This window comes from Gracilinanus agilis, chromosome 1 (assembly GCF_016433145.1).
Source record: "Gracilinanus agilis isolate LMUSP501 chromosome 1, AgileGrace, whole genome shotgun sequence".
NCBI lineage: Eukaryota > Metazoa > Chordata > Mammalia > Didelphimorphia > Didelphidae > Gracilinanus > Gracilinanus agilis.
The window spans coordinates 267,569,367-267,595,147 of record NC_058130.1 but is presented as its reverse complement, the minus strand read 5'-3'; the positions used below and the strand labels follow the sequence as shown (position 1 = coordinate 267,595,147).

At 35.1% G+C, this 25,781-nt stretch overlaps 1 protein-coding gene across 1 annotated transcript in view; it reads right to left on the bottom strand.

Moving 5' to 3' along the window:
* TUT7 (terminal uridylyl transferase 7) overlaps window positions 1-25,179 on the bottom strand; it is an 89,485-nt gene extending 64,306 nt beyond the window's left edge. Inside the window, exons 1-6 of the mRNA XM_044661422.1 lie at window positions 25,122-25,179; window positions 21,798-22,340; window positions 15,337-15,515; window positions 14,900-15,016; window positions 6,256-6,433; window positions 506-594 (exon numbers count right to left, since the gene is read on the bottom strand). Coding sequence (XP_044517357.1) covers window positions 506-594; window positions 6,256-6,433; window positions 14,900-15,016; window positions 15,337-15,515; window positions 21,798-22,311 — 1,077 coding nt within the window. The 5' untranslated portion in view covers window positions 22,312-22,340; window positions 25,122-25,179. The remainder of the gene's footprint in view (window positions 1-505; window positions 595-6,255; window positions 6,434-14,899; window positions 15,017-15,336; window positions 15,516-21,797; window positions 22,341-25,121) is intronic.
* Window positions 25,180-25,781: the final 602 nt, after the last annotated feature.

The following is a 25,781-nucleotide window of genomic DNA, read 5'->3' as shown; positions in this document are numbered from 1 at the left end:
AGCTTCACATAAACAAAAAGGTTTTTGGGATCCTCAGGTTTTTTTTCAGAGTATAAAGGGGTCCTGAGACCAAAAAGTTTGATAACCATTAGACTAGAAAGTGAAAGTCCTCTGGACTGCTTGATATTAAAAAACTTTGTGAACAAAACTTACTGATTTTTTTGCCCATAATGGTACCCTGGAATAATGCTTTATATTTAAGTGTGTTTTATTGAGGGTACAAACTATGGAAGTAAATCCATTTTGTCTTTTGAAAACTAAAACAAAATGCCATGATAAGGAATTTTTAGTTTTTTAAAAAGAACAGAACCTAGCAATTTTCCAGATCCAAAAGAATAGCAGAACTGTAGCTATCTGTAGAGACTATTCAATTAAAACTGTTATCTGAAATCATTCCAAAGGAAAAAGATCAAATAAAGTTGACCATATTCTTATAGAAATCATATTAATAAAGATTTTGTCACAATTTGTTATGGTCTTAGAAAAAAAAACATTTCATACTTACAGTGGCTGGGAACTGAACATCAATGTTTAAGTCCGAATTTTTGAAACCAAATCTGCTATAAGATGACCCATACAATCTTAAAGAACAATCTAAAAATAAAAATACTCTCATCAGCAAAGTTTAATTTATGAAAACGTATCATAAAGGAGACAAGTTTTATTTTTCCTTCCCAAATGAGGGAATGAAGTTATATATATTCACACATAAAAACAAATATAGATTAAATTTTAGGACAAATAAAGAGGGTGTATGCAAGTTAAGTCTAGTTTAATTTCATCGCTAAAGTGTTATAGTTTCAATAAGCCAAGAAATTGCATTTTCACTTATAATTATTTTATATTTTATGCAGAAAATGAGTTTCATTGATTGGCATAATTTCCAGAAAATGCTACAGTTAAATGACTAGAGATTCAAATATAGTATTTTGAAAAACCAACATTATTTTGAAAGGCATGGAAGACAAAATCTAAAAGGGCCGGGAAACAAATATACAACAAACATTACTTTTCATTGTAACCCCACATTTATTTTCTTCTTTCTTTCCTTTTAAAAAGATCCTGTCAATATTAACTGCATAGAGGCATTGTGGTAAAGTGGAAAGAGCACCAGCCTTGGAGTCAGAGGACCTGGGTCTCTTGAATCCTGGCTCTTTTACTAACTAGCTATGTGAATCCGGGCAAGTCACAATTTCTCTGGGCTTCGGTTTCCTCATCTGTAAGTTGAGGGGGTTAATCTAGATGACCTTTACTTCCAGGTTACTTCCAGGGCGAAAACCTATACTACTACTTCAGAGGGTTGTTGCGAGGAAGGTGGTTTGTAAACTTTCAATTCTTGTTAAAATGTGAACTATTACTATTTTGGGAAATAAATCACGGAAATGGTCCTTTGTACCTGAACCATTCTTGTAATAAATATCTCATAAAGCATACAAACATGTCACAAAAATATTTACACAAGATAATCATTTTAGAAACAACAACTCTTTAAGAATACTTACAATGGCATAGATTGAATTTAAAAGACTATACAAGACAGGACACATCCCCCTTTCCAGTGGATCGAGCCTCAAGGAAATGCAGTTTCTGGCAAAATATTTTAAGTTTATATTCTTTATTTGTACTGTGCAACTTAATTTTGAGTATTACTATTTTTTGTCAGAAAACTATTGTTTTTCCTTCATGTAATTTTTAAGTTTTTTGTTGTTTTCATGTCACTAATTATTTCTTGGGATTACAACATATTTTCCATTATAAACCTATCCAATTTAATAACTGGAAAATGATTTACTTTATAGCCAACTTTTCAGAAAGGCACTTATTGTATATAATATAGTAAGGCATATGGTATATCAAGAAAGAAAAAAAATTTCCCTTATTTCTATGAAAGTACACACAAGCCTTACAGTACTGCTTACTCTTTCAGACATAATTGATGATTCTTTTGATAATGTTGACAGCAACACCCATAAATCATTTGCCTTAATTTATTGCAGAAAACAACAAAAGACACTAGGGGGAAAAAAAGGAAAATTTATAATAGAAGTTTGGTAATGCTGCTGACCATCTGAGAAATCAATGTTTTACAAAGTATTCATAAAACATCTTTTATAAACTCATTTTCAACTCTATTAAAAAAAAGTTCAAAAGATTTAAAGATCATCTAATTCAACCAACTAATTTTACAAATGTGGTCTCAATTTACAAAATGAAGCCCAGAGAGGAAAAGTAAGTAGTAGAACCAGGATTTGAACCCAGAACTTGAGACTCCAAATCCAGGGATCTTTCCATTTCACCATACTGCCTCTGTGGCTTAGCTAAACTTATTTTTACATGTGGAAATGGCCAGTGACCAAAGATTTACCTTTATTTGATGTTTAGATAAATCTTTGATCTCACTAATTAGGAGGGCTCTTTCCAGCAGTGGAGAACACAACCCATCCATGCCTTCTAACATTGTGTGCCTCCTATCCATGCCCTCCTCCAGTGAGTTCATGCAACTTGCTGAGAGGTCTATCTTTTAGGCTCTCGGTAGGCTGACATTATGTTGGTAACAATAAAGTATGCAGATTGTCTTTACTGGCTATGCTTCTCTTCTTATTAACTAATGCACTTCTTTTTCCAGTTGTACACTGACAATATGATCTTTAACATTACTTCTTTTATACAATATATTGGTATTTTTTTTGCTGCAGCCTATTCATATCCAATGTATGTCTCCATTGCCCTTTTGTTAATTCACAACTTTATTCCTTGGAGGAATATGGTATTCTTACAGCATTAATGGAAGAATACCAGCAAGAAAAACACAGGTTTTTATTTCATGGAGAAGTTTAGGGGTTATTCATGAACATAAAATTTCCCAAATGCAATCCAACTTTTCAATTCTGGGCCCGGGTAACTGTCCATCTGCAGTACATATTTCATATAACAATTGATGGATTAGTTCTATGTACTGACCATGCAACTGCACATCGCATTTTTGACAAGTCCTAAATTCTTCCTGTGTAGTTCACTCTTTTGAAAGATTTTGAATTTTATTTGGGAGGCTGCAATCTTTGAGGCATGATGCAGTCAACACAATGTCATCCACAAAGAGAAACATCTGGAGGTCCTCACTATCTATAAGGAAAATTATAGATAGGTCTCTTCAATTTGGACTTTACAATGGACATCCTCCATGACAGACGCAAGTACCTTTAGTTAGCATACATCTGTTTTAAACCTTGTTTGATATTAATAATAAAAGTTTTCTGTTGTTAAATTTAATAAATACTTTAAAAATAAATTTTATTTTAACATATAGGAGACATCTTGTTAGGGGTCTCTTTACAGGGGTATTGTGCTTTACTTAAATATTTGTCTTCTTTTAAAGTCAAAAAATACACAGTGGAATTTTTTATTCTTGAAAACATATGCCATAGAATATCATTTGCACCATTCTCTCTAATACTTTCATCAAAGATGCTCTCAATTTTTTGTGGCTTGTTTTCATATTTTGTAATGATGGGAAAATAGGCATATGGAACAGGAGTTATTATTTTCTCTCCTACCTTGAAAAAAAAGTAATAATGGCCATGATTTCCATCCCCTATTATTTTATTGATGTTCTTCCTTTTTGTTACATTATTGCCATTTCCCAATACCTCCCATGCCCAAATAAGTCCTCCCCTCTGCCATACAAATCAACACATTGGCCCTGAGGAACCAAAAATGTATCCCTTATCTTAATAGTTCATCATGTGTTTCTGCCAAAAAACATAGGAGGTCTACACCATCATCTTCAGTCTTCTGAAACCATCAGTATTCGATGAGCATTCTGAAATGTTTCAAGGTATTTTTTTGTTTTATATTATTATGCTCATCATATATTCTCCTGGTTCTGCTTATTTTACTCTCCATCATTTCATGAAGGTCTTAATTTTCTCTGATTTCTTCATATTTGTCATTTCTTCTAGAACAGTAATATTCAATTATATTCACATACTACAACTTTTCAGCCATTCCCCAATCAATGAAGCACTCACTTTTCTTCTAGTTCTTTGCTAGTACAAAAAGTGATGCTATAAATATTTTTTATTTTCATCTTCTTGGAGAATAAGCTTAGTAGCAGTTGCACTGTGTCATAAAGTTGACTTTAGTTAATGCCAAAGTATCTGTCATAACAATAGCTCCATCAACAGTGCATGAAAATTTCCACAAGTCCTTTATATACCATTTTATTCATTGACTTCTAAAAATCATTTAATATCCTTTCCCTTTTTGAAGTACTCAAAATCTTGTCACTTCTCACATAATTTCTATTGTATATACTTGATCTAGTCCACCTGTTCTTCTCATCTTTATTTTTTCAGTGTCATTTTTACTTTCTAAGATAATACACCAGTAACTATCACTTTAAAAGTCCAAATATGGTGGTTGTATCATTAAAGGTGACAAAAAAATTGTCACAAATCTTGACAAATATTATTCTCTAGAATCCTCTCATCAGATATTTTGTCCTAATTTCATCATAAAATGCTCTTGGTTAAGTGTATTTCTTGTCAAATGTCCTGTTATTTTGTTTTCCCCTTCATTGCATCTCCCTGTTTTATGAAGCAATTTTACTCCTGCCATGCAAGAGCATTTTAAAAATGCATTTATATTCTTTTATATTCTAAAGCAGTTTTGTCATATCTTTCTGCTTGGAAAGGAGATTGTTGGCTAAGAACTGCTAGGTTCTTTGGGTCTTCTCACTGTGGTCAACTGTTTTATAAAAAACTTCTTATAAAAATAGTCATTCTGTGTCAACATCTGTTTCCTTATTTTTGTATCAATAACTCATTTCAGTTTTAATTCGGTCAAGTTGGAGCTGTTTTAATTATATGATATGTAATTGTTAATTTTTCTGATGAGGTATTATTTTTGATCTTTGTTCTAATAATTAAATGATCTGAATGGAAAGATATAGTTTCTTTGGAAAGAGTTCCAATATGATAATTAGTTGTTCCCTGCTTATTAACAAATTTTATTTTTTATTATATGATTTGGTACTTCTGCTCAGAGCCTCTCAACTTTCTTCCCAAAGAAAGTATTAATGATATGTAGAAGTGAGGTTTCTATACTGTCCGTAAGTCATTGTTGCCACTCTTTTTAAAAAATTCTGAACTATATTTTCTAATATGTTTCACTATTATCTATGCCATCTTTGCACTGAAATAACTGACAATGTTTATGTTGACAATTTGGTGGGTCTTCAAAAAACTTCTTCCTTTGAACAGTGCATAAACTAGAATTATCTTCAGGGTAGTAGTCTTTTTGTTTATGCTCATGAGTACAACCAAAACAAGATGGCCAAGTGCTCCATTGCTTTTTGATAAGAGATAGAAGATAAGATAAAACCAATTCTGTTGATTCTTCTACTTGTCTTTGCAAGAAGAACTTGGGAGCAATACTTCCATTTAGCTTTAACTTCATTTTATCTTCTGTTATCCCTTGTGGAGGTTGATAATAGTGATGATTCAGTTCCTCTAGTATCTACTCAATATTCCCTGGACGAATATTTCACATTTTAGAAAACCAACAGCTGAGATAATATTTACACATGGTCTAAAAACTGTGCTTCCAACACTATACTATTATCATAGGAGAAGGGGACTACAAAGAACTAAGGGTGGTCATTTTGTGTTTTATTTTCATGGATTGCCATGGCCAGAAAATTCATCACCTAGTGGCCAGTCTACTGGTGATGAGATTCTCAATTCTTAGCTAGGTCGGTCTTCAAAAAGCAAGCTGTCCCCAGGAGCATAGTTAAAGTCTTTCTAGCATGGTAGAAGCTTTAAGAGTTTGTACCCTACTGGGATACAGTCTTTAAGAACCCAGGGTCACCTCTATGTAATAAAGAAGTACTGGACTGGTACTTTTGTCCAATGACAAAGCCTTTAGCTTTTACTCAACTAAAAATGATTTTTAATAGGTGAAAGTGAAAAGGAATGTTTTCTTTCTCTATATTATACGTAGTATAATATAGAGATATAAAATGTGAGAACTCTGTGGAATCTTAAACATGGACAACTGTAGCATGTGTGATTAAGAAAAAAATTATGAAGAAGAACCTTTAACTATATAAGTAGTTACCTTGGATGTGGACAATATATATAAAGAGCTTCAAGACAGAGCATGTCCAGTTCCCTTAATGGTTAAAAATCACCACCAGTGAGTAAAGCAAGAGAGCTATTTTTACTATATAAATCAAAAGGCAAGTCTAGAGAATACCTGGTAACTTCTGATGGAACAGTTTTTCCATGGTTTGTTTTATTTCAAGTCTTTGTTCTAAGTCTTCATTATTTAAGCCAAACTCCTCTACCACTTTGTCAATGGCAACACCAATAGCTTTTATCTGGGAGGGTGTTGGTGGAGGCAAGGTAGTAAGCAGCTGTTCTTCATGTTTTTCCTTAAGATAAATTGTTAGATTAAGCACTTAGAAAGAAAAATTAAACACACACGAATTCATTCTAATACTTCACTGAAGTAAATCCCAAAGGAAGTTTCTGGAGTTCACTTTTATATTCCCTTACCCGTTCCCCAGCTGTTTGTTTCAGCCATATTAAAATATATGCATTAATATGTGTTTTATCTGGATAAGTGAGAGTAGAAAAGAATAAAGAAAAATACCATGGGAAAACATTAAGAATGGTAATTATAAAGTGATATCTTTCACTACTGATATGGTCTGTGTAAAAATATGCAACTATCTAGGTATATATACCTAATACCTGACCATTTCAAACATCAAGATATCATAGAACAGGCTGTACCTTCATACTTACTCTGATGGGTCCAGTATGTTAATGGTGTGGGGTTCATCTCTCAATTGATGAGGGTATATATGCCCTCCCATTTTGAGATTCTTATACATATCGGTGCATAAATCTTCCACAGAAAATCTATCTAATATGCCAGATGGAGGTTTTTCTCTGGTTCACCTAGTATTCTGCATGATTACAATATTATTGCTGGCGATCTTTACTCTAGCTCTAGCTATAAGACTGGTTAGTCCCTGTTTTCTAGTTTTTTACACTAGATTTTACACATAAATCAACCATCAGTGATAATATGTTGCTCCTTACTTAGCCACATTATATGTATTTTCACTGCATTTGATTCACCTGCTATTATGGTTCTTCTGAGATTACGGAAGTCCAGAGATTATGGAGCAAAGATAAAGACTTTTGTGTCAGAGAGAAGCCTGAAATCACTGAAAGTACTGTATTAAGTTCTGCATATCTTTTTTTTCTCTTTCTTTTCTTTTGATAATTCTTTATTATAAGGGATATCTAACAGGGAAGGGGTAGGGAGGTTAGGATTCAATAGAAAAATATGTGATATGAAAACAAGATATAGCAATAAAAATGTATATATACAAAAGTACTGTATAATTTTCCAAATGGAATCCTGCCAGTTTTTCTATTTGATTCTAAACTTTGCTCACTGTCCATCTATGATACGTGCCCAAAGCATATGGACTGACAGACTAGCTCAGTAGACAGCCCATCTAATTGCCTATCATGCTCTGATTTTATTGAGTGAGTTCTTGTACTGTTCTAGGGCTTCCAGAATTTACTTGCCAATATTAGCAATCCCCAAATAGGAATACCTAGAGAACCTTATCTTACTTAATTGCTAACTCCAGTAGGAAAATTAGCAGGAGGCAAACTTTAGTTAAAAAATGAAAATGAATTAAGAAGACAATGGAAAATTTTAATATTGTGAATTTGGATTAGGGGAGAGAAATCTTGGGAAAATCTTTTATCAAAGAAGGAAGAAATGAGCTGAAGGATTAGAAAGACCTACAGAGAGGAATCCAAGGAAGACCCAAGGGGTAGAAAGATGACAAGTAAGAATAACCAGGAAGTTGGTAAGACAAGGTAAAAAGGCAAATTAGTTAAGATAGATAATTAGCAAGAGTAACAAACTTATAAGACAAAGAAAAAAAAGTTAGGTCTAAATAACAAGGGGAAATTGAGGTGATATAGTTCTAACAAGATAAGAAAAGTGACAAATGTGGAGATGAAGGTCCCCACAAATGAAACTTTTGTTTGCCACAAAAATTTTCCAGGATAGCTGATAGCCAGAATGACAAAGAGTTAAAGGATTCCATTTCTTTCAAGTAGGGGAAGTTTTGCAGTCACCTGAATATTCTGTGATATTTCTAGTACTGATATGACCAAATGACTGCTATCTATGTTTAAAGTATAAGCTAGGCTCTGTCCTAGGAAAACGAAGAACATTTTTTCATTCTCAGCTATTAAGAAAATTTAACTGCTCTTAACACCTCTCTCCCAAGTTAAATAGTTTCAATGTAAAAACAAAGAAAAAGAGGAAGAGGAAGATGCAGAGGAAAATCTTGACATGAATCAGGAAAACTGAAGAGTAAGAAAAAAATGTGATCTAAAAAGAAAGTGAAATAAAGGCCACAGAACACTTAGAGCTAAGCTGAACTGGATAATAAGGAAACAGCTATTTAACAGTTTTAGGAAAGATGATGATGATGGTGATGATGATGTGTACTCTAACTATAGGTACTGTCATCAGTTAAGAGGTTATCCAATAAAGATCCAAAGAAAAAGAGAAGAGGAGAGGGTTGGTAACCACCTGTGAGAGGTACTGAGACAATTATCTGTTGACTTAACATCAGAGATGTTAGCTGTCTTCCTAAGGCATGTATCTAGAAAATAAGAGACTTTCTGAAGACTTGTCAAATTAGTTGACTATTAACAACTTATAGGAAATTACATAGGAACAAATGACATTGCCAAAAGGAATCTAGAAAGCAATGCTAAAAATTATTCAGCCTTCAGCAAGAAACTAAACTCCTTATGGGCCAAGATGGTGTTTTCATTACTTCTAGGGACTGCAGGAAAGAACTTCTGTTAACAGATTAAAATACAAAATGACATCCTCCTTGAGAGGCAAACTTATATTCCTGGAATTTTACAAATCTATTTGAAAAGGATTTAAATGGGGGGAAAAGGGAAGAAATCTGCTTATGTACATCTACCAACATAGAAACTATATATTATAGCTACAACATTATAAGGATAGTAGTAAAGGTATTCATAAATTCACAAGAGACAAAATCCAAGAACAGAGACCTCAATATAACTCAGTCTCATAGGTCTATGTATAGATGCATAGTGTCTGTGTATGTGTGTGTTTGTGTGTGCATAAGATAAGATAAAATGCAAGAAAGCAAGTTAGACTCCACAGGCATCACTGGGAATTGGTAGAGACTTTTAACTAGAATCTGGCTTGGATGAAGAGACATATTAGAATTGCATATTATGAAGATGTGATGTTGAACCAGAATATGGAAATATGGTAAAGAATATCTGGATGAAAGTCAATTAAGATAAAAAAAAAGAAGTAATAACATCAGAAAATAACACATTCTCACTAGGTAGAAGAAGGAAATAAGTGAATGTAGGAAAAAAGACCATAAGCCTAGTTTGGTAGCATAATATGATGGACAACTTCAATAATATGTATATCTTTGCCAAAAGTAGAAGTTTCTAATTTTTCAAATAATCTCAATGAAAATTTTATCCCTTGAACACAGTATAACTCTTTCTCACAAATAATAACTGGTTGCTGAGGGTAGAAATGATGGAAAATATTTGAAGTGACTATTCCACATTAGAATCTGCGATAGAGATGGAAGGAAAGTTGAACATAGTCTGATATGCATTAGAGATTTCAAAGGACAGACAAAAAGTAAGACTTACTGAGAAAGATCAGTATAGATGCACAGGTAAGAAACAACTCTGTAGTTTTTAAAGTATTAGAAAATGGAAATGAGAACTGTTAATAGAAGATGAATAAAATGTATGGGACGATCATATGAATAGTATCAGCAGTGCTAAAACTTAGAAGAAGCAGAGACTTAAGATAATAAATAGGGTTTTTAGCTATACCGAGGGAAAGATAATAATGGAACCCAGAGAAGGCAGAACTGTTCGACTACTTTACTTCTGTTTTCTTTGCCACAAAGAATGGCCCTTGGACTAGGAAGGGTAGGAAAAAAATGGTGCAGGAGTTGGTACCCAGATAAATAGTGACATAGCGGGGGAAAAAAAATCCACACAAACCTAGGCACCCCTTAATGAATTCAAGTTACCAGAGCCATTTGTTACTGAAATGGCAGACGTGGTGACTAAGCTACTGACTGTAATTTGTACAAGATTATAGTGAACAAGAGAGGCACTGCAAAATTGAAGGGCAAATAATTCTGATTTTTGGAAAAGGAAAAAGAGTAGGATTTGCAATGGAATTGGTGATTTTGATTTCAATTGCTGGGAAAAAAATTTTTGTAGAGTATTACTAAAGGTACAGTTGGTGAACATCCATAAAAGAGGTAGTAGTGACTATGAAGTGCCAGCACTGCTTTGTCAAGGACAGGTTATATCAGACTAACCTCATTTATTTTTTGAAAAACAATTAGTCAATAAATCAAGCAGTTATCAAATGTTCATTATCTGCCAAGCATTGTGCTGGGTGCAGAGGACATAAAAACAAAAAGAATGTTTCTCTTGCTATTCTAGAGGAAAAGAGGTGAGGTAGATAGTAAAATTAGGTGGATTCAAAGATGTTTGAATAGCAAGACTCAAAGTGTAATCATAATTTGATGCCAACATGGAAAAGCTTTTTGGAGTGTCTGAGGGACTTATAATGGGACTGCTAACCTGATGGATTAGTTAAATTTGAAGTCTCTTAACAGGCTAGAATGCTGTGCCAAATCTAATAAGATGGAATTCAATGAGGAAATATAACAAAGTTAATATTTGTTATGTGTATATGTATATTTATGTTCACAACTAAAAGCTAGATGAGGTAGAGATAATTCTTGATTTATGTAAAATCTCATTATGCAAATTCTACTTAAAGAATTGAAAGAAATCTTTCAGATTTTCAATTTTCATGCCAAATTTCAATTTTCAATTCCAAAAAACAATCTATGTTAACTTTACCATACAGTACTGTGTTCTCTCTCTCTGCTCCTGCCTCCTGGCCTGGCTGTCCACAGCTTCTATCCCACCAAAAAAAAACCCCAACAAAACAAAACAAAAACCCCCAAAAACACCTTCAAGAGAAAGCAGAAGAATGGACATTTGGAGACTGCTGGATGGAGGCTTTGCCACCTAGCCTCGCTTCTCCCTTGCATATTCTTCCTCTTGCTTTTGCTTCTCTGTCCTTGCTCACAAGTATCTTCAAAATTCTGTGCTGGCCCTCTCTCCACTGGCCTCCTGCTTCCCATCCCCACATCTAAGACAAATGAGCAATTCTAAAAATTACTTAAATGAGAGGACAATAGAACTTTCCACTCATATAAAGAAAGAACTGTTTGTACTTAGAAAATAATTCACCTGAAAAAGATTTGTGGATTTTAGCTAAAAGAATCTTGGGCTACATCAAGAGAAACAAAAGGCACAGGACTGGGAGGCAATAAAATAGAACCACTATACTTTGAGCTGGTCAGATTATAAAATGGAGTAACTGTCAAAACAGAGCCCTTTCAGAGAATAGCAATCAAGACCATTAATTTGTAATTAGAAGGCACTTTGGTGATTATTTAATCCAACATTTTTATTTTACACAAGAGGAAACAGGACTAGAAAGGGGAAATGACTTAATCAAGGACATGGCAAGATTCAAATCAAGGTCACCTGGCTCTAAATCCAGCACCCTACTGACCACACCAGCTGAGGAACCTTATGATCATGCCATATGAAGACTGGCTGAAGGACATGGGGATATTTAGAAGACTCAGGAGTGACATGGCAGCCTTCATATATCTGAAGCGCTGTCATGAGAAAGAAGGATTATACATAATGTTCATTTGGTTCCAAAGGTCAGAATTAGGAGAAATGAGTGTAAGCTGGCAAGATACAAATTTAGGCTTGATGTAAAGGAAACAACTGGAGCTGCCTAAAAGTGAATGAGCTGCCTTGGGATAGAGGGGTGACCTTTTAACCAGGGATCTTCTTTTATTCCCTTGATTTCAGGTTTGTGCTGGATTAGAGGCTCTAAAGTCCCTTCCAACTTGAAGATTCAATGATCTGATATGTCTTCTATACAGAATTCCTATTTGAACTTTATACAAGGCAGTCTTTAATGGTGACTACTTTTGATAAGAACATGCTTGTGAAATTGACCATCAGAGGATCATTTAGCAGTCATCTCTATGATGTATATCAGTGATGGGCAAACTTTTTAAAGTGGGGGCCAAAGGAAAAGAAATGCTCAACTGTCGGCTGTTTCTAAGGCAACTCTTTTGAAGTTTCATTGTATTGTATCCTACTCATTGTATTCGTCGGATTAGGAATAATGTCCCGGGGCTGGATAGAACATTTCAGGGGGCCCCATCTGGCCCGTGGGCCGTAGTTTGCCCATCACTGATGTATATCAAAGAACTCTCTGTAACACTTATGCCGGGGAGTCAGCTTGTTAGAAGGCAGTCTATAAACTCTGGTCTCTGCCATATGTACTGATTCAAACTCTTTTTTTGTAATCAATAAAGAGCAGAATCTTGTTTTCTGTCTCTATATTGTGATTGTAATGATGTGTTTTGTTCTAGAGCCTAATCTGTGAAATTAAGTCTATTCTTTTTTTCACAATCTATATAATACAGTAATCTCTATATGTGTATAGCCTTTTCTAGTCAAGATTTTATGGAGATGAGGATAGTTGTCTTCTTGGTTGCCTTTTATTGGTAATAATATCATCTCTAATCTTTTAGAATAATTTTTTTGGAGATTCCTTGGAAATGGATCTAAGTGATTTTGTAACTGTTCTATCCGTTTGTATTTGGTCTATTCAGCTGTTTTTGACTTCAGTGTTTTGGGTGCCATTTCTACTTTTTCATCAGCTATTAAGAGGTCAAATGTGTTGGTTTTTCTCTCAGTATTAATAGTTTAATATAAAATGCTGGCATTTTTTTTTCACATTGATTTGTTGTTCTTGTCTATAAATGCTCTCGGGGATAATCCCATTTAATTGAGTCTCACACTAATTTTCTGCTGAACTGTTTCTTCTATGACTTTTTGCTGTTCTGTGAGGCAAAACTCCTAATCTTTCAATACTTATCTCCACAATATTTAGCAAATGAGCATGTATTCTAAAATGATGATGTGCTTTGGCTATCATATCTCTCCACTGAACAAAGATTTTAAGTGTTTCCTGGCTTGAGATGCTTATATATACTCTTTTGGCTTCTTTGTTGTAGTGATCAAATACTAAACTCTTCTAACAAATAGTGATAATCAGAGTTAATACCTTTATTATTATCCATTTCCCATGGCTTGTTCAAATGCTAGGGTAGGAGCTACTATAATTTCATGTAGTAGTATATTTCTTTTTTTGCCTAATTTACCCATTTTTACCTTTTCTCTAATAACAATAATTGCACTTATATAGCACTTTGAAGTTCATAAAACACTTTTCTCACAACAACCCTGTGAGTGAGGGTGACAGTTATCCCCATTTTGTAGTTATGGATACTAAAGATGTGAGAGATTGAGTTACTTGCCCGTGAACACAGCTAGCAAGTACATGAGGCAGGATTTGAATGCAGGTTTCCTCATTCAAGTCCAACACTCTATACCACACTACCTTCATGAAGTCAATGATCTGAACTTCACACTGACAGATAATGAAGAAAGGAGTTCCACTTTAGTAACCAGACATTTCTTCTCTATTAAAATATAGTAAATTTCATTTAAAAAACTGGATATTGTTCAGTGCTTGCCCTGCCCAAAGCCTTCTGATTCTTTCTGAAATAAGTATTGATGATACATACGTGAGGCTTCTGAGTAATTTATATGCCTCTGGTCTCTTTAATTTCTTATTCCTGAACCATATTTTCCAACACAATTTTTTGGTTGTTTTCCCCTGTGCCCACCTTCACACTGAAGTCACTGAGTATCAAGGTATATGTTCACTTGGTTTTGAGGAACTTGTCAAGTTCTTCGTACTTTCTCCTCTGCAAGAAATGTTAGCACATATGCTACAATTATTGTCATGGCAGTCCCCTTTGTCTATGTTTATCAGGAGATTTGGCCAAGATGTGATGATCAGGTATTTCATGAAATGACATTTTTGTTGCCCTCTGAATGAAACCAGCCCTGCCAATTCTTTTTATTCACCTCTACAAAGAGAACCTGGTTCTGTCTTCTGGTTTCATTATGGATGTGGCTCAATTTCTCCAAAACCATATCAACTATCTGGGTTACTGGATAAAGATCTTAGACTTATGATTAGCAATAGTTAAATAGTCTACAGATGGCCTATATGGATGCTTCCTTTCCTGCTACTTTTCTACCACTAAATATAAGCAGAAGGGAGTTGCACAGGCCTGTGGGCCAATTTTCATCTATTTCATGTCAGGCATGGAATAGTGGATAGAGAACTGGCCTTGAAGCCAATATACCTGGATTCAAGTCCTGCCTTTGACACATACTGGCTGTGTGCCTCTGGGCAAGTCCCTTACCCTTTTAGTGCTGCAAGCAGCTTGATAAGACTCCAAGTTGCAGAGAAGGTACCCATCTGCATTGTTAAAGGGAGTTTTGTCATCTGGGACAGTTCCCTACATCAATGAAATCACAGCTTCACTCTCTATCACTAGCCTGTGAGTATGAGTAATTACCATAGCTGAATACTTCATCACCAAGTGGCCAGTGTTCTGGTGATAAACTTCTTCATGCTTAGCTAGGCTGGTTTATTAGGCAGTAGGCATAGTCTCTTACCATGACTCTAGTAAAGGTTTAAAAACTGGGGTACTAATGCAGAGAAAAGATGTGAATATCAAAATGACACATGATAACAAAATTTCTATGCATATTAAATTAGGTACATATTAACTTACCTTTATATTTTTCTTGTGCCTCTTCTCTTTGATATGCTTATGAGCAGATGCAATGGATTCAACTAAAACATCACAGAGTTTGCATATATATTTTGCTGTAGGGTAGTTTCGTGAGCGCTGAAATTTAGAAAGATATAAATATTGCCACTCATAAGTTGGTCCAAAAGTTGGTTCCTGTCTATTTCCTGAAGTGCACAGCATAGTAAATTGTATCTCCCTATCAAAAGCATTACACATCATTAACTTTAAAAGTCACCAAACATAATCCCTAAACTTTTGTAAAAAGTTACATTTACATGGAATATTTATATTATACATAATTTAAATATACTGAATGGGTCTAACACGTAATGTTTGATCCTTAATAATAAAAAAATTTTTCAATAGTTCCAACATCAAAAATGCTGCTATTGCTAATGAAAGTGAGAAAACATTACCTTTCTTAGCCTGTCAATGCAATCTCTCTTTAATCGTTCCTCAGCCTGTCGTAAACCCAGTAGTTCTTTCACTGATAGCACTGACTCATCTATAACAGGGCCATCCATGTCTTCTTCTTGATCATGCTCTTCTTTTCTAGCTTTTCTTGATTTTTTTGGTTTCTTCGACTTCTTGTTTTCTTAAGTTAAGATAAATTTCATTAGCAGTATTCCAAACTTAAACTGAACTGACTTGACTGTTAGACTGAACAACAGAAATGATTGTGGCTTTCCTGTAGTTATTTTAATCCTTCAAAGGTATATAAAGGATTCTTTCTTGAAATTTTAATTTAATATTTTTTATTCTTATATCACATTCAGCTCTAAATGTATCCATCCCTTTCTGAGTAAGCCATTGCTTATAACAAAGAATAAAATGAAAAAAAAAAGTTCAGCCACACCAATGAATACAACTCAATCTGACAGTATATTCAATACTCCACATCCAGAATCTTTCAATTCTGGAAAGATAAGGAGATGTATTTTCTGAACGTGTCTGCAGGGCCAAGTTTCTTGATTATTGTAATCACATACAGCAATCAAATATTTTATTTTTTTGTTCATCATGAATTTTTTATAGCATGCTTAGAAAATGGAAAGCCCTAAGTAAAAAAAAAAAATCTATTTTAGTCATTTTTATTCTTTCCTCATGATTTAATGGGAAAATCCCTCTAAGGGTTTTTTTTTTAAAACCCTTACCTTAGAATCAATACCGTGTACTGGTTCTGAGGAAAAAGAGCAGTAAGGGCTAGGCAATGAGGGTTAAGTGACTTGCCCAGGATCACACAGCTGGGAAGTGTCTGAGGCCAGATTTGAACCTAAAACCTCCCATCCCTAAACCTGGCTCTCAATCCACTGAGCTACCCAGCCCCCCACCCCCAAGGGTAATTCTGAAAACATACCTGCATATATACTATTCAAATAAGATTAAAAACCAACTTCTACTTGATTATAAGCACTTTTGGAGGACAGGGACTATATGATTTAAAATATTTGCATCATTAGCACCTCACAGTGTCCTTCACATAATAAATGCTTAATAAATCTTGTTAAAGTCAGACAAGCTTTCATTTTTAGCTCAATAATGAAAAACAACAAAAATCAAAACAAAAAAACTCCCCATGAGAGACTTATGAATAAAACATACTATAAAGAAAATCCAATATTTAACTATTAAATCTTTCAGTAAAGAGCAATTAAAAAAATATCCTAGGGGGCAAGTAGGTTACTCAATGGATGGGAGGTCCTGCATTCAAATTTGACCTCAGACACTTTCTAGCTATGTGACCTAGGGCAATTTGCTTCCCTCCAAATGCCTAGCTCATACCTACTAAAATCCATTCTCCTGCCTTGCAAAGGATACTTAGTATCCATTCTAAGACAGAAGATAAAGATAAAAAAAAAATACCACAAAGTCCTGAAAGCAAAAATGTTGGACTACATGAAATCTTAATAATGATTACTAGTATTAAACTAGTACTGTTTTCTTCAAACTCTTCCTTTCCCCCACTCCCCATCATTACCTATTTAGTTTATGTAGTTTAAGTAATATGAAGGATAGAGTTAACATTATTGAAATAAAATTTCATTCCAATAATAAATTTATTTCTCCATAAACTCTGCTGGGATCTCATTTCCCTCATGTCAAATAAATTTGCTCCTCTTACTAAATATAAGCATCCGTTTATGGGATTGAAGTAAAGATTATGGGATTAGATTTTTAAAAATTATTTGGTTGTATGGTCTTTGGATGGATCCTAGAATAGTTCTGAAAATGAAGCTCCTTAAAAGAAAGGTATTAGAATCTCAAGTTCAAGTTCTGATTCTAATGGTTCAAAGAATAGTTTTAAAAATTATTCTTTGGAACTGTAAACTGATATAAAGACATACACTATTTCTACATCAAGTATGTGGTATAACTCAATACACAGAGTCCTGGCATAAATGTAGGACCTGCAAAGGAGCAGTCATTTAAAAATGAAATTCTGTGGCAGAGAGAAGTCATTTATTTTCATTCCAAACTAAATAAAAAACCTGTTAACAAGAGCAATAAATACTAAGCAACAACATAAATTATGTTTTCTGAGAAGCTTCTAAAAACACTTTCTCTGGCTATTGGAAGAAAAAAGTCAAAAAGTAACAGCTAGAAAAAGTACATTTGAGAAGTGGTGAGAACCCCATCAAAAAACTAAAGGATGTTACAGAGAAATGGAAGTTTTAGGGAGAGAATTTAGAAGAAAAGCATTTACTTTAGGAAATAAAAGAGATAATAACAATATCTAACTCCCAGGGTAACTTTTGTGAAGATTATAAGAGATAATAACAGTAAAAAAGTTAGCCCAGTGCATGACACACAGTAGGTGTTTGATAAGTGCTCCTTCCTTCCTTCCCCCCACCCCTTAAGTAGCAGTTATCATAAGAAGCCTCCTTTAATGAGATTAGCAAGGATATATTTCTAGATAAGAAATTGCTGTTGTGCATTTTCTTTTCTTTCTTTCTTTCTTTCTTTCAACCCTTACCTTCCATCTTAGAATCAATAGTATATTGGTTCCAAGGCAGAAGAGTGGTAAGGGCAAACCAATGGGGGTTAAGTGACTTGCCCAGGGTCACATAGCTGGGAAGTATCTGAGGCCAGATTTGAACCTAGGAACTCTTTGTCTCTAGGCCTGACTCTCAATCCACTAAGTGACCCAGCTGCCCCCATGTGTGCAATTTCAACTGGTTTCCAGCTTCATAAAATCAACCTAAATTATCTCAACAGAATGCAAAGAGGCAAACTAAGTTGAAGCCATAAAGGGCATTATTAAGTAGCTCTTAAAAAGTAATCTTTTTATATTTTTGAGAGTTATAAGTAGATACACTACTTTAATAGTATTAATCTAATACAACCCAATAATTATTAACTCTACATTGAATTGAGTTATATTTTTCATTTCCCCTAAAAATTAAATAATATGGTCAGGGCATAAGACAATACTGAAATTTTCTTGCAAATATCCCAAAAGTACTCATATTAGATCACGGTCAAATGTTTTAAAATTATGTCAAAGTTTATTTTTCTGAAAATGGCTTTCCAAGATCATATTGCAACATAAAATATTGACAAAATTCTCTCAAAAAAAATCATCAAGAATGATTTTAAGTCAGGTGTGGCTCCACAGTTATCTGCCCTGTCCTTCAATAACGTAATTATCTCTCAATGACTATGTCTGTATTATATTTCTTTTATTACAGAGAGATTTTTCTAACTTGAATCTAGGTACCAGTAAAGAAGTACATGAATGCAGTTTCTATTACCTGTAACACCCAATACAGGGGAATTGGTTGGGAAGGAAAGACAGAACAATGTAATAATGAGGTTTATCCACTAGCTTAGCGGCTTTAGGCTTTTTTCTTAGAGCTTCTGTGGAGCAGAATATGAAATGGTAGGAAATATCTGAGAACCATTTAATTTCTATGTGGGAACCTAGTTTATAACCCATTTTGTTCTTATCTTCTTCAGGGTCACTTGGATTACGAGCATATTATAACTATTATATTCTGTGGCTTAACCAACATATCCAAATAATTATCCTTATGACTAGACAGTAATAGCTTTTTTTCTAGAGAGACTGAATTGACATCAGTACCACATGTCCTACATGCAGTTCAGAAGACTTGCTGACTATTGATATTTGGCCAGAATTTGGCTACCACGGGGGGTGGACATTGAAGCACAATGATAAAAAGTAATCAGGAAATTTTTGCCTGGATCCGAACTCAAAGAGAACAGGCCTAGAATGGATGTACACAGCATGTGTCACAAATTTTCAGATGGGAAGTCACATTATTCATATTGATATTCTCATTCTCCAAGTATAAATTGCCTTGCCCAATGCTAGAGTGTGCAAGAGCCAAAGGCACAAGTTAGGAAAACTGGTAACAGATACATGTTAGAGAAGAATTTTTACTATGAGCTTTCTGCACATGTAGTTTGCTCAATAGAATGACAGATTTCACCCAAGAATATACTTTCTATAAGCAAAAACCTTTCCCCACCTTAAACAGTAAGGTTTATATCACTTTCTCTCTCTCTCTTTTTACAAGTAAATTATTCATCACTAAGACATGAATCAATTTGGCACAGAGATTTGGCCTTGTGATTTTACTGGTGTACAAAGTTCCCACTGTATCTGCTAAGGCAGGGCAGTATTTCTTTCAAAAATTACTGAGCACTGAGAAGTTTGGTGAGTTGCCCAGAATTATGTAGCCAGGAGGACATCAGAGGTGGGACTCAAACACCAGTCCTCTTGGCTTGAGAGAATACATTTAAGCGAATTTGTTTTAAGCAATTCCAGGTAGAGCTACCTTTAAATCTTACACAAAAGTAAATATATGGCAGACTTTTTTGGGAGAAAAGACTGAAAAAATGGAAAATTAGGAGAAATATAGCAAATCTTCCATTTTCATAGATATTTAACACATGATCACTATGCAATTACAGCTTATCTATAAAACTGCTCAAAAGTCTATGGTATAGAACCATCTCATAGAGCTTTTCCTACCTTTTGACAATATTTTGGTATTTCAGTAACTAACTTCTTATATTTAGTGCTTCCTATAATCAACAGTACAATAAGTTTTGTCCAGTCTTTCAAGCTATTATGACAATTAATCCTTCCTTTAGTCTCTGTATTACTATATACAAATATACAATATATTACATTCCTCACCCCCAGGATATCTGTGAAGCAGTAGCACTAAGTAGTAGACACAAGAGTCATAGGTATCACCTCTTAGGTATACTATACTGGCTGTGTGATTCTGCATGATGTCTTAAGTAACTTTCTAAGGCAGAAGTCTTTTTGCATTGGTAGAAGCAAATTTTTTGTGGGGAGCTCCCATTCCAATGCTGATGAATTCAGAGGTCCGGGGCAAATTCTGTTCCAAAATAAGAAACTTCTTTCAAGAACAGATAAAGACAATAGAGAAGCTAGTCTGAATACTGTTCTCTGGCAATGTCTTTAAATATCTTTAATGTCTTGAATTTTTAAGTTAAGGTCAGAGATTCTGCAAATATGAATGGCAACCCGTGCTACTCTATTGTAATTGTTAAGAATTTTCTTTGTTATCTTGTTTCTTTCTTAAAGAGCCCCAACTACAGAATTCTAATAAACTTTGATAGTCCTCCCTTTTCTGCAGAAAATGTCGCCTATACTTCTTGCTGGAAGATGGAAGTGACAGAAATATTAAAAGAAACTTTTTAAATATACAAAATGAAAAGTTCCCTACTTTAAAAAACAACAGCATAAATTTCTGCTTTTTCTTAATAGGCCTTTGTTATGTATATGCTAAATTACTGAACTTTGACATTCTAGTTCTACAAATTACTAACTCTGCCTTGGTCTCTTCATCTGTAAAATGAGTATTCAAACACTTACTAATTACTATGTACATAGCACTCGTTAATTATGTAGATGATATAGTTTATGTGCCTCAAGGTAAAGGTTTAGCCCCCTAATCAGGTGATGACCCCTAGAAGCTTTAAGATCTCCAATGCTAGTCTTTTATAACTCTTTTCCACTTGTTTAATATGATTTACTCCACTGATATGTTTTTAACAACTATATTACTTTATTTTTATGTTAGCAGCTTATTCAACAATGTTGCAGCGTACTAAGTATTTTTTCAGATGTTCCTGTTTAAAAAAATAAAACACATTTTCTCAGCAACTTAATACAATTTCCTGACTTAAAAGACATTCTATTAAAATAATCATAGCTTTTATCTTATGTATTTACTCTATATTCCTTTAACATTTTCTGACAATTCCTCATCTAATTTAAATAATTAGTAGAGTCTTTAAAAACAAAATAAGCACTATATGATTAAACTTTTTAATCTATTTTAGAATTTTTCATATACTATTAATTCATTGATAAAGACATCTATAACTACCATATATCTGGCAAAAATCATGACTCAGGTGGTTATTTATAGAAATAGTTAAAACATGCAAAGAAATTGCCTGCATTTCACTCTTTGGAAAAATTTATGATTAATGATTTTTTCTGAATAACATATCAATCACATGAGGACCCTTTAAAATGTTTCAGTACTTCCAGAAACTAAACATCAAAATTTTTATCTGTACTTCTGATTTTTTAAATGGATTAACTTACAGAAACAAAATGATCATGACATATTGCATTTTTATAGGACCAAGATATGAACTATTCTGCAGCTATCGAAATGTCATGATTATATTTCTTAAAATAACGCTTTAAATAAGCTAGACTAGTTTTTGGAAAGCAGAACTGAAATGGAAAAAAAATGAAACTGCATTGCCGAGAGCAATATAAATTCATTTAGATTGGGAAAATGCTAGATGAAAAGACATTCTTGTATTTGGGGTTTTAACTGCAGAAGTTGGGGTATATTACCAGAGCCTCCTGCTGTTTGCATTTCTGAAATTTCTATGTTTGTTAGGTCTTTCTGAAGTTGCCGTCTTACACTTCTGCATCCTCTTCCATCTTGCCACCTATGGCCATCTTCACCTTCCTGAAATGTGTCTTTTCTTGGTCGGTTTATAACAGGAATCCTAGAGCCAGTTTTGAAATCTAACCAATTGTCTGTTTCATTCAATTCATCAGAAAGCCATCTCTTAGTAGTATCTTTGTGGCTGTCATTTATTCTTGCTCCTTGACTGTGACCCATGTTTTTAGATACATTTGGACTGCTTGAAATTGCATGTGGTCCTCTTCTGGGGCTGTTCCCATAATTCCCTGGTGTCCCTTTTTTAGAGGGAAGGCCTTTTTCTGTTTTACTGCTATGTCCATTACCAGAATCATCCATTATTAAATAGTCTGGTTGTGGAGAAGCCCTCCTGAAATCATCATCTATAATTCCACGTTCTTTATTTCGCTTGAAAAAACAAGGTTTTGCCGCATCTCCCATTGTCTGTGTTCTTCTTTCTTTGCAGACACCTGAAAAAAATTTTTTTCATACTTTATTTCAACAAATATTATACTACTTATAAAAAATTGGACAAATTTACTACACAAGTTTCAGAAAGCTTTACCAAGAAATTCTTTGTTTAATAAAATCAGAAACATATTTCAATAATTAGCTATTAATGAAATTAAGGTTTGGGTGCTATCTACCACTTTTATTATACTATTTGTAAAAATGGATAGAATACTTAGAATGATGGGGTTTTAGTGCTTCAGAAATGAATATTTCTAAATAAATATGTGAATAATGGTTTTTCAAGATTGTGAGGAAATAAGGTTGTTAGTAAAATAAGTTGCTTCATTATAAAATTTGATTCAGAGCAACCTGTATATTTTAACCAGTATTTGAATTAATTATGCTGTAAATATACAACTTTCACCAGAGAATATTATTCTTACCATAACCCTGCACTATGCCTGCTGTCAAAGAGAATTTTATTATAAGGTGGTATCGATCATATTAAAAAACAAAGTCTGCTTGAAATTAAGTTTAAATTACTGTCATTTCATAATAATATATAAATAGTGAAGGTCTTTCCTGCCTCCTCCTTCCCACATTCCTTTTAATACAGTAGAAAAAATGTAACAATGATTTGTATTCATTTTCCCTACTTTCTTAAGGGTTGTCCAGACTGTTTGGGATATACCCTTCCAGGTTAATCTGTTCCCTATCTCCTCTGAAGTTAGTTTAGTAAGAGGCAAAGTAATGTAGGTAGAGAGCTAGACTTAGTATTTGGATGATCTAAGTTCACACTCTCCACTTAATTCTTAGCAAATTTAAAAAAGTGTTGAATATATTTCAATGATTATAAATGCTTAATTCCTAACTCAGCTGATGGTTAAACTGGGGTAGGGAGAGGAGGAACTCCATTCAGACATTCCACTATTCTCCAGGATTTGGCTAGAAGGGTCTTAAAAGGTGACTTAATTCAAATTCTGTACTTTGTAAGATTATAAAAATAATAAAAAAAATGAACATTATCATATATAAAAGGTCAGAAAACTGGGCTGCATATAAGATACAATATATTACTTGTAGCTCTTTAAAATATATATTAAAATTTAACATGGTGGTACATTGCACTGCTTATTTGTGACCCCTTCTGAACTTCCCCTTACATGTATTTTAAAAAAACAAACCCTTTGCTTCTATTTTAGAATCCATAAGTTTTCAGGCAGAAGAGATTCAGGGTTAGGCAACTGAGGTTAAGGGACTTGCCCAGAGGAGCACAGCTGGAAATGTTTCCAGGATTTCCAATATCCAGACCTGTTTTCTCTATCCACTTCAGCCACCTGGCTGCCCCCCCCCCCTTCTTGCATGTATTTTTAAAGGTTTCAATGATGCCCTTTCTTTTCTTTTGTTTTTTGAATCATCACCAAATAAAAACATTCCTTTGTAATGAATGTAGTCAAGCAAAACTAACTTGTGTTGTACTGGCCATGTCTGAAAAAATAACTATCATTCTGCATCTATTGAACAGCACCTCATCAAAAAGAAGGAAGCATATCTCATCTACAGCAGTGTCTTATATTCGGTATCTAAGAATTGTTTTTTCAAAAATATTTGTATAACTGTAGTTCAGCAGTTTCCTTTGTAATCCTATTGTATATTATGCATTTAAAAACATTTCTCAGAACGGTTTAATTAGGTTTTCCTAAAATGTCCCACCCCTTCTTCCCCCACGGTAAGTAAGACCTACAGTCTTCTGGAGTCAAGATTTATCATTTCATTTTTCAGAGTTAAATTTCTCAAAGCTGATTTATTTTCAACATTGTGGCCATTGTATATGTAGATTTGGCTCTACTCACATCACCCAGAGTTCACAGAAGTCTTTCCAGGATTCTCTGAATTAGTCCCCTTTCACCATTTCTTATGGCACAATAATATGCTTTACATTCACATACAACAATTAGCTCATCCATTTCCTGACGGGTATCCTCACTTAGTGTCCAATTCTTTTGCAACAACAAAAAGTGCTATTAGATTTCCAAACATACAAATCCTTTAGTAGTCTTGGATCCTTTTGGAGGGTAGCTGCTTTAGCTAACTTTTTGTTAAACCTCTCATTTTACAGAGGAGGAAAACAAAGTTCAGGAAAGTTGAAAGAAGTCGTCCAAGGTCCCACATAAAGTATTGGAGTCTAAATTCGAACCCAGGTCTTCTTGATTTGAAATGCTGAGCCCCTTGCACTAGAAACACCAATACTTCCCTTACTTCCTAGTCTAACTTCATCTCCACATCAGCTGGAAGAGAGCGTGGGAGAGGAAGAAATCTGCCTGTGCTGCCTTTATTCCTTACTCCACGCCACAAGGATGGAATGACCCGGGACACTGTCCCCACAAATACTGGGAAAAAATCAGGCCAGGGTCTGGCCCAGGATTCTCCGCCCCGTCCCGTCCAGTCCCCCACGAACAAAGCAAAACAAAACAGATTCTGCCTCAGACACCCAAGCGCAGCCCGGGGCCGCCCCGGGGGAGCGCCTCCGGCCCGGGAGACTTCCCTGGGTGGGGTTGGGGGTGGGGGAGTGGGACAACAGGGGCCAACTGTACACCTGGTCCGGCCCAGAGAACTCGATTTGGCCCTACCCTGCCCCGCCGGCGGCCTCCGACTCCGCGGAAGCTGCAGCAGCGTGGACAGATCCAATGAAGCAAAGTCAAGAACAGAGGGCAGGAGGGCAGAGCAGATGCGAGAAGAAGAGAATCAACACTGACCCCTCGCCCCGCTACCCCCCACCCCCTCAGGTACACACTCACCGCCTCCGTCGCGAACCCCCACCTCTTCCGGCCTCCGTCCCACCTCGGTCTTGTTTTCCTTCGGCCCCACTTCCGGCGCTCAGCCCCGTTTCATTGTGCGCGATTGGAAGTTACGGGTGTCACAGCCCGAGACGTCCGCCGCATTCGCGGGAAACACGTATTCCGCAAACGGAGGGCCCAGCGGCTTTCGTTTTGGTCGGGCTCTTTCAGAATCTTGGCCCCCTTTCTCTCAGTCTCCCACCTCAGTAACTCGCCCCCAGCTAAGGGTCTCCCGGCCTACCAGCGTGGCAGATGTTTCCCTCTGGCCTCCGGCTAAGGGGAAAGGTGTTTGAGACCCACCTCCCCTCCCCTTCCCAAAGTAGGGTCTGAGCCTGAGGCTAGGTCTAGGTCTTCTATTACCTCATCCTGGGGCGGGGAGCTGTGTGGCTGAAGCCTTGAAGGCCATCGTCACAATCTACCCATTCTCTTTTTGCTTTCTCTGGATCTCCGACTTTATTCAGCCTAATCCCTGGCTGATAGTAGGGGTCCCTGGAATGCTAGACTTCCCCTCTAATCCCCTTCTAGAAGATCTTGCACTTTTGAAGAGTGGAGTGGATGGATAATTTCCATTAGAAATAACCTCAGCAACACCTTCAAAATTTCAGTTGCATCCACTAATTG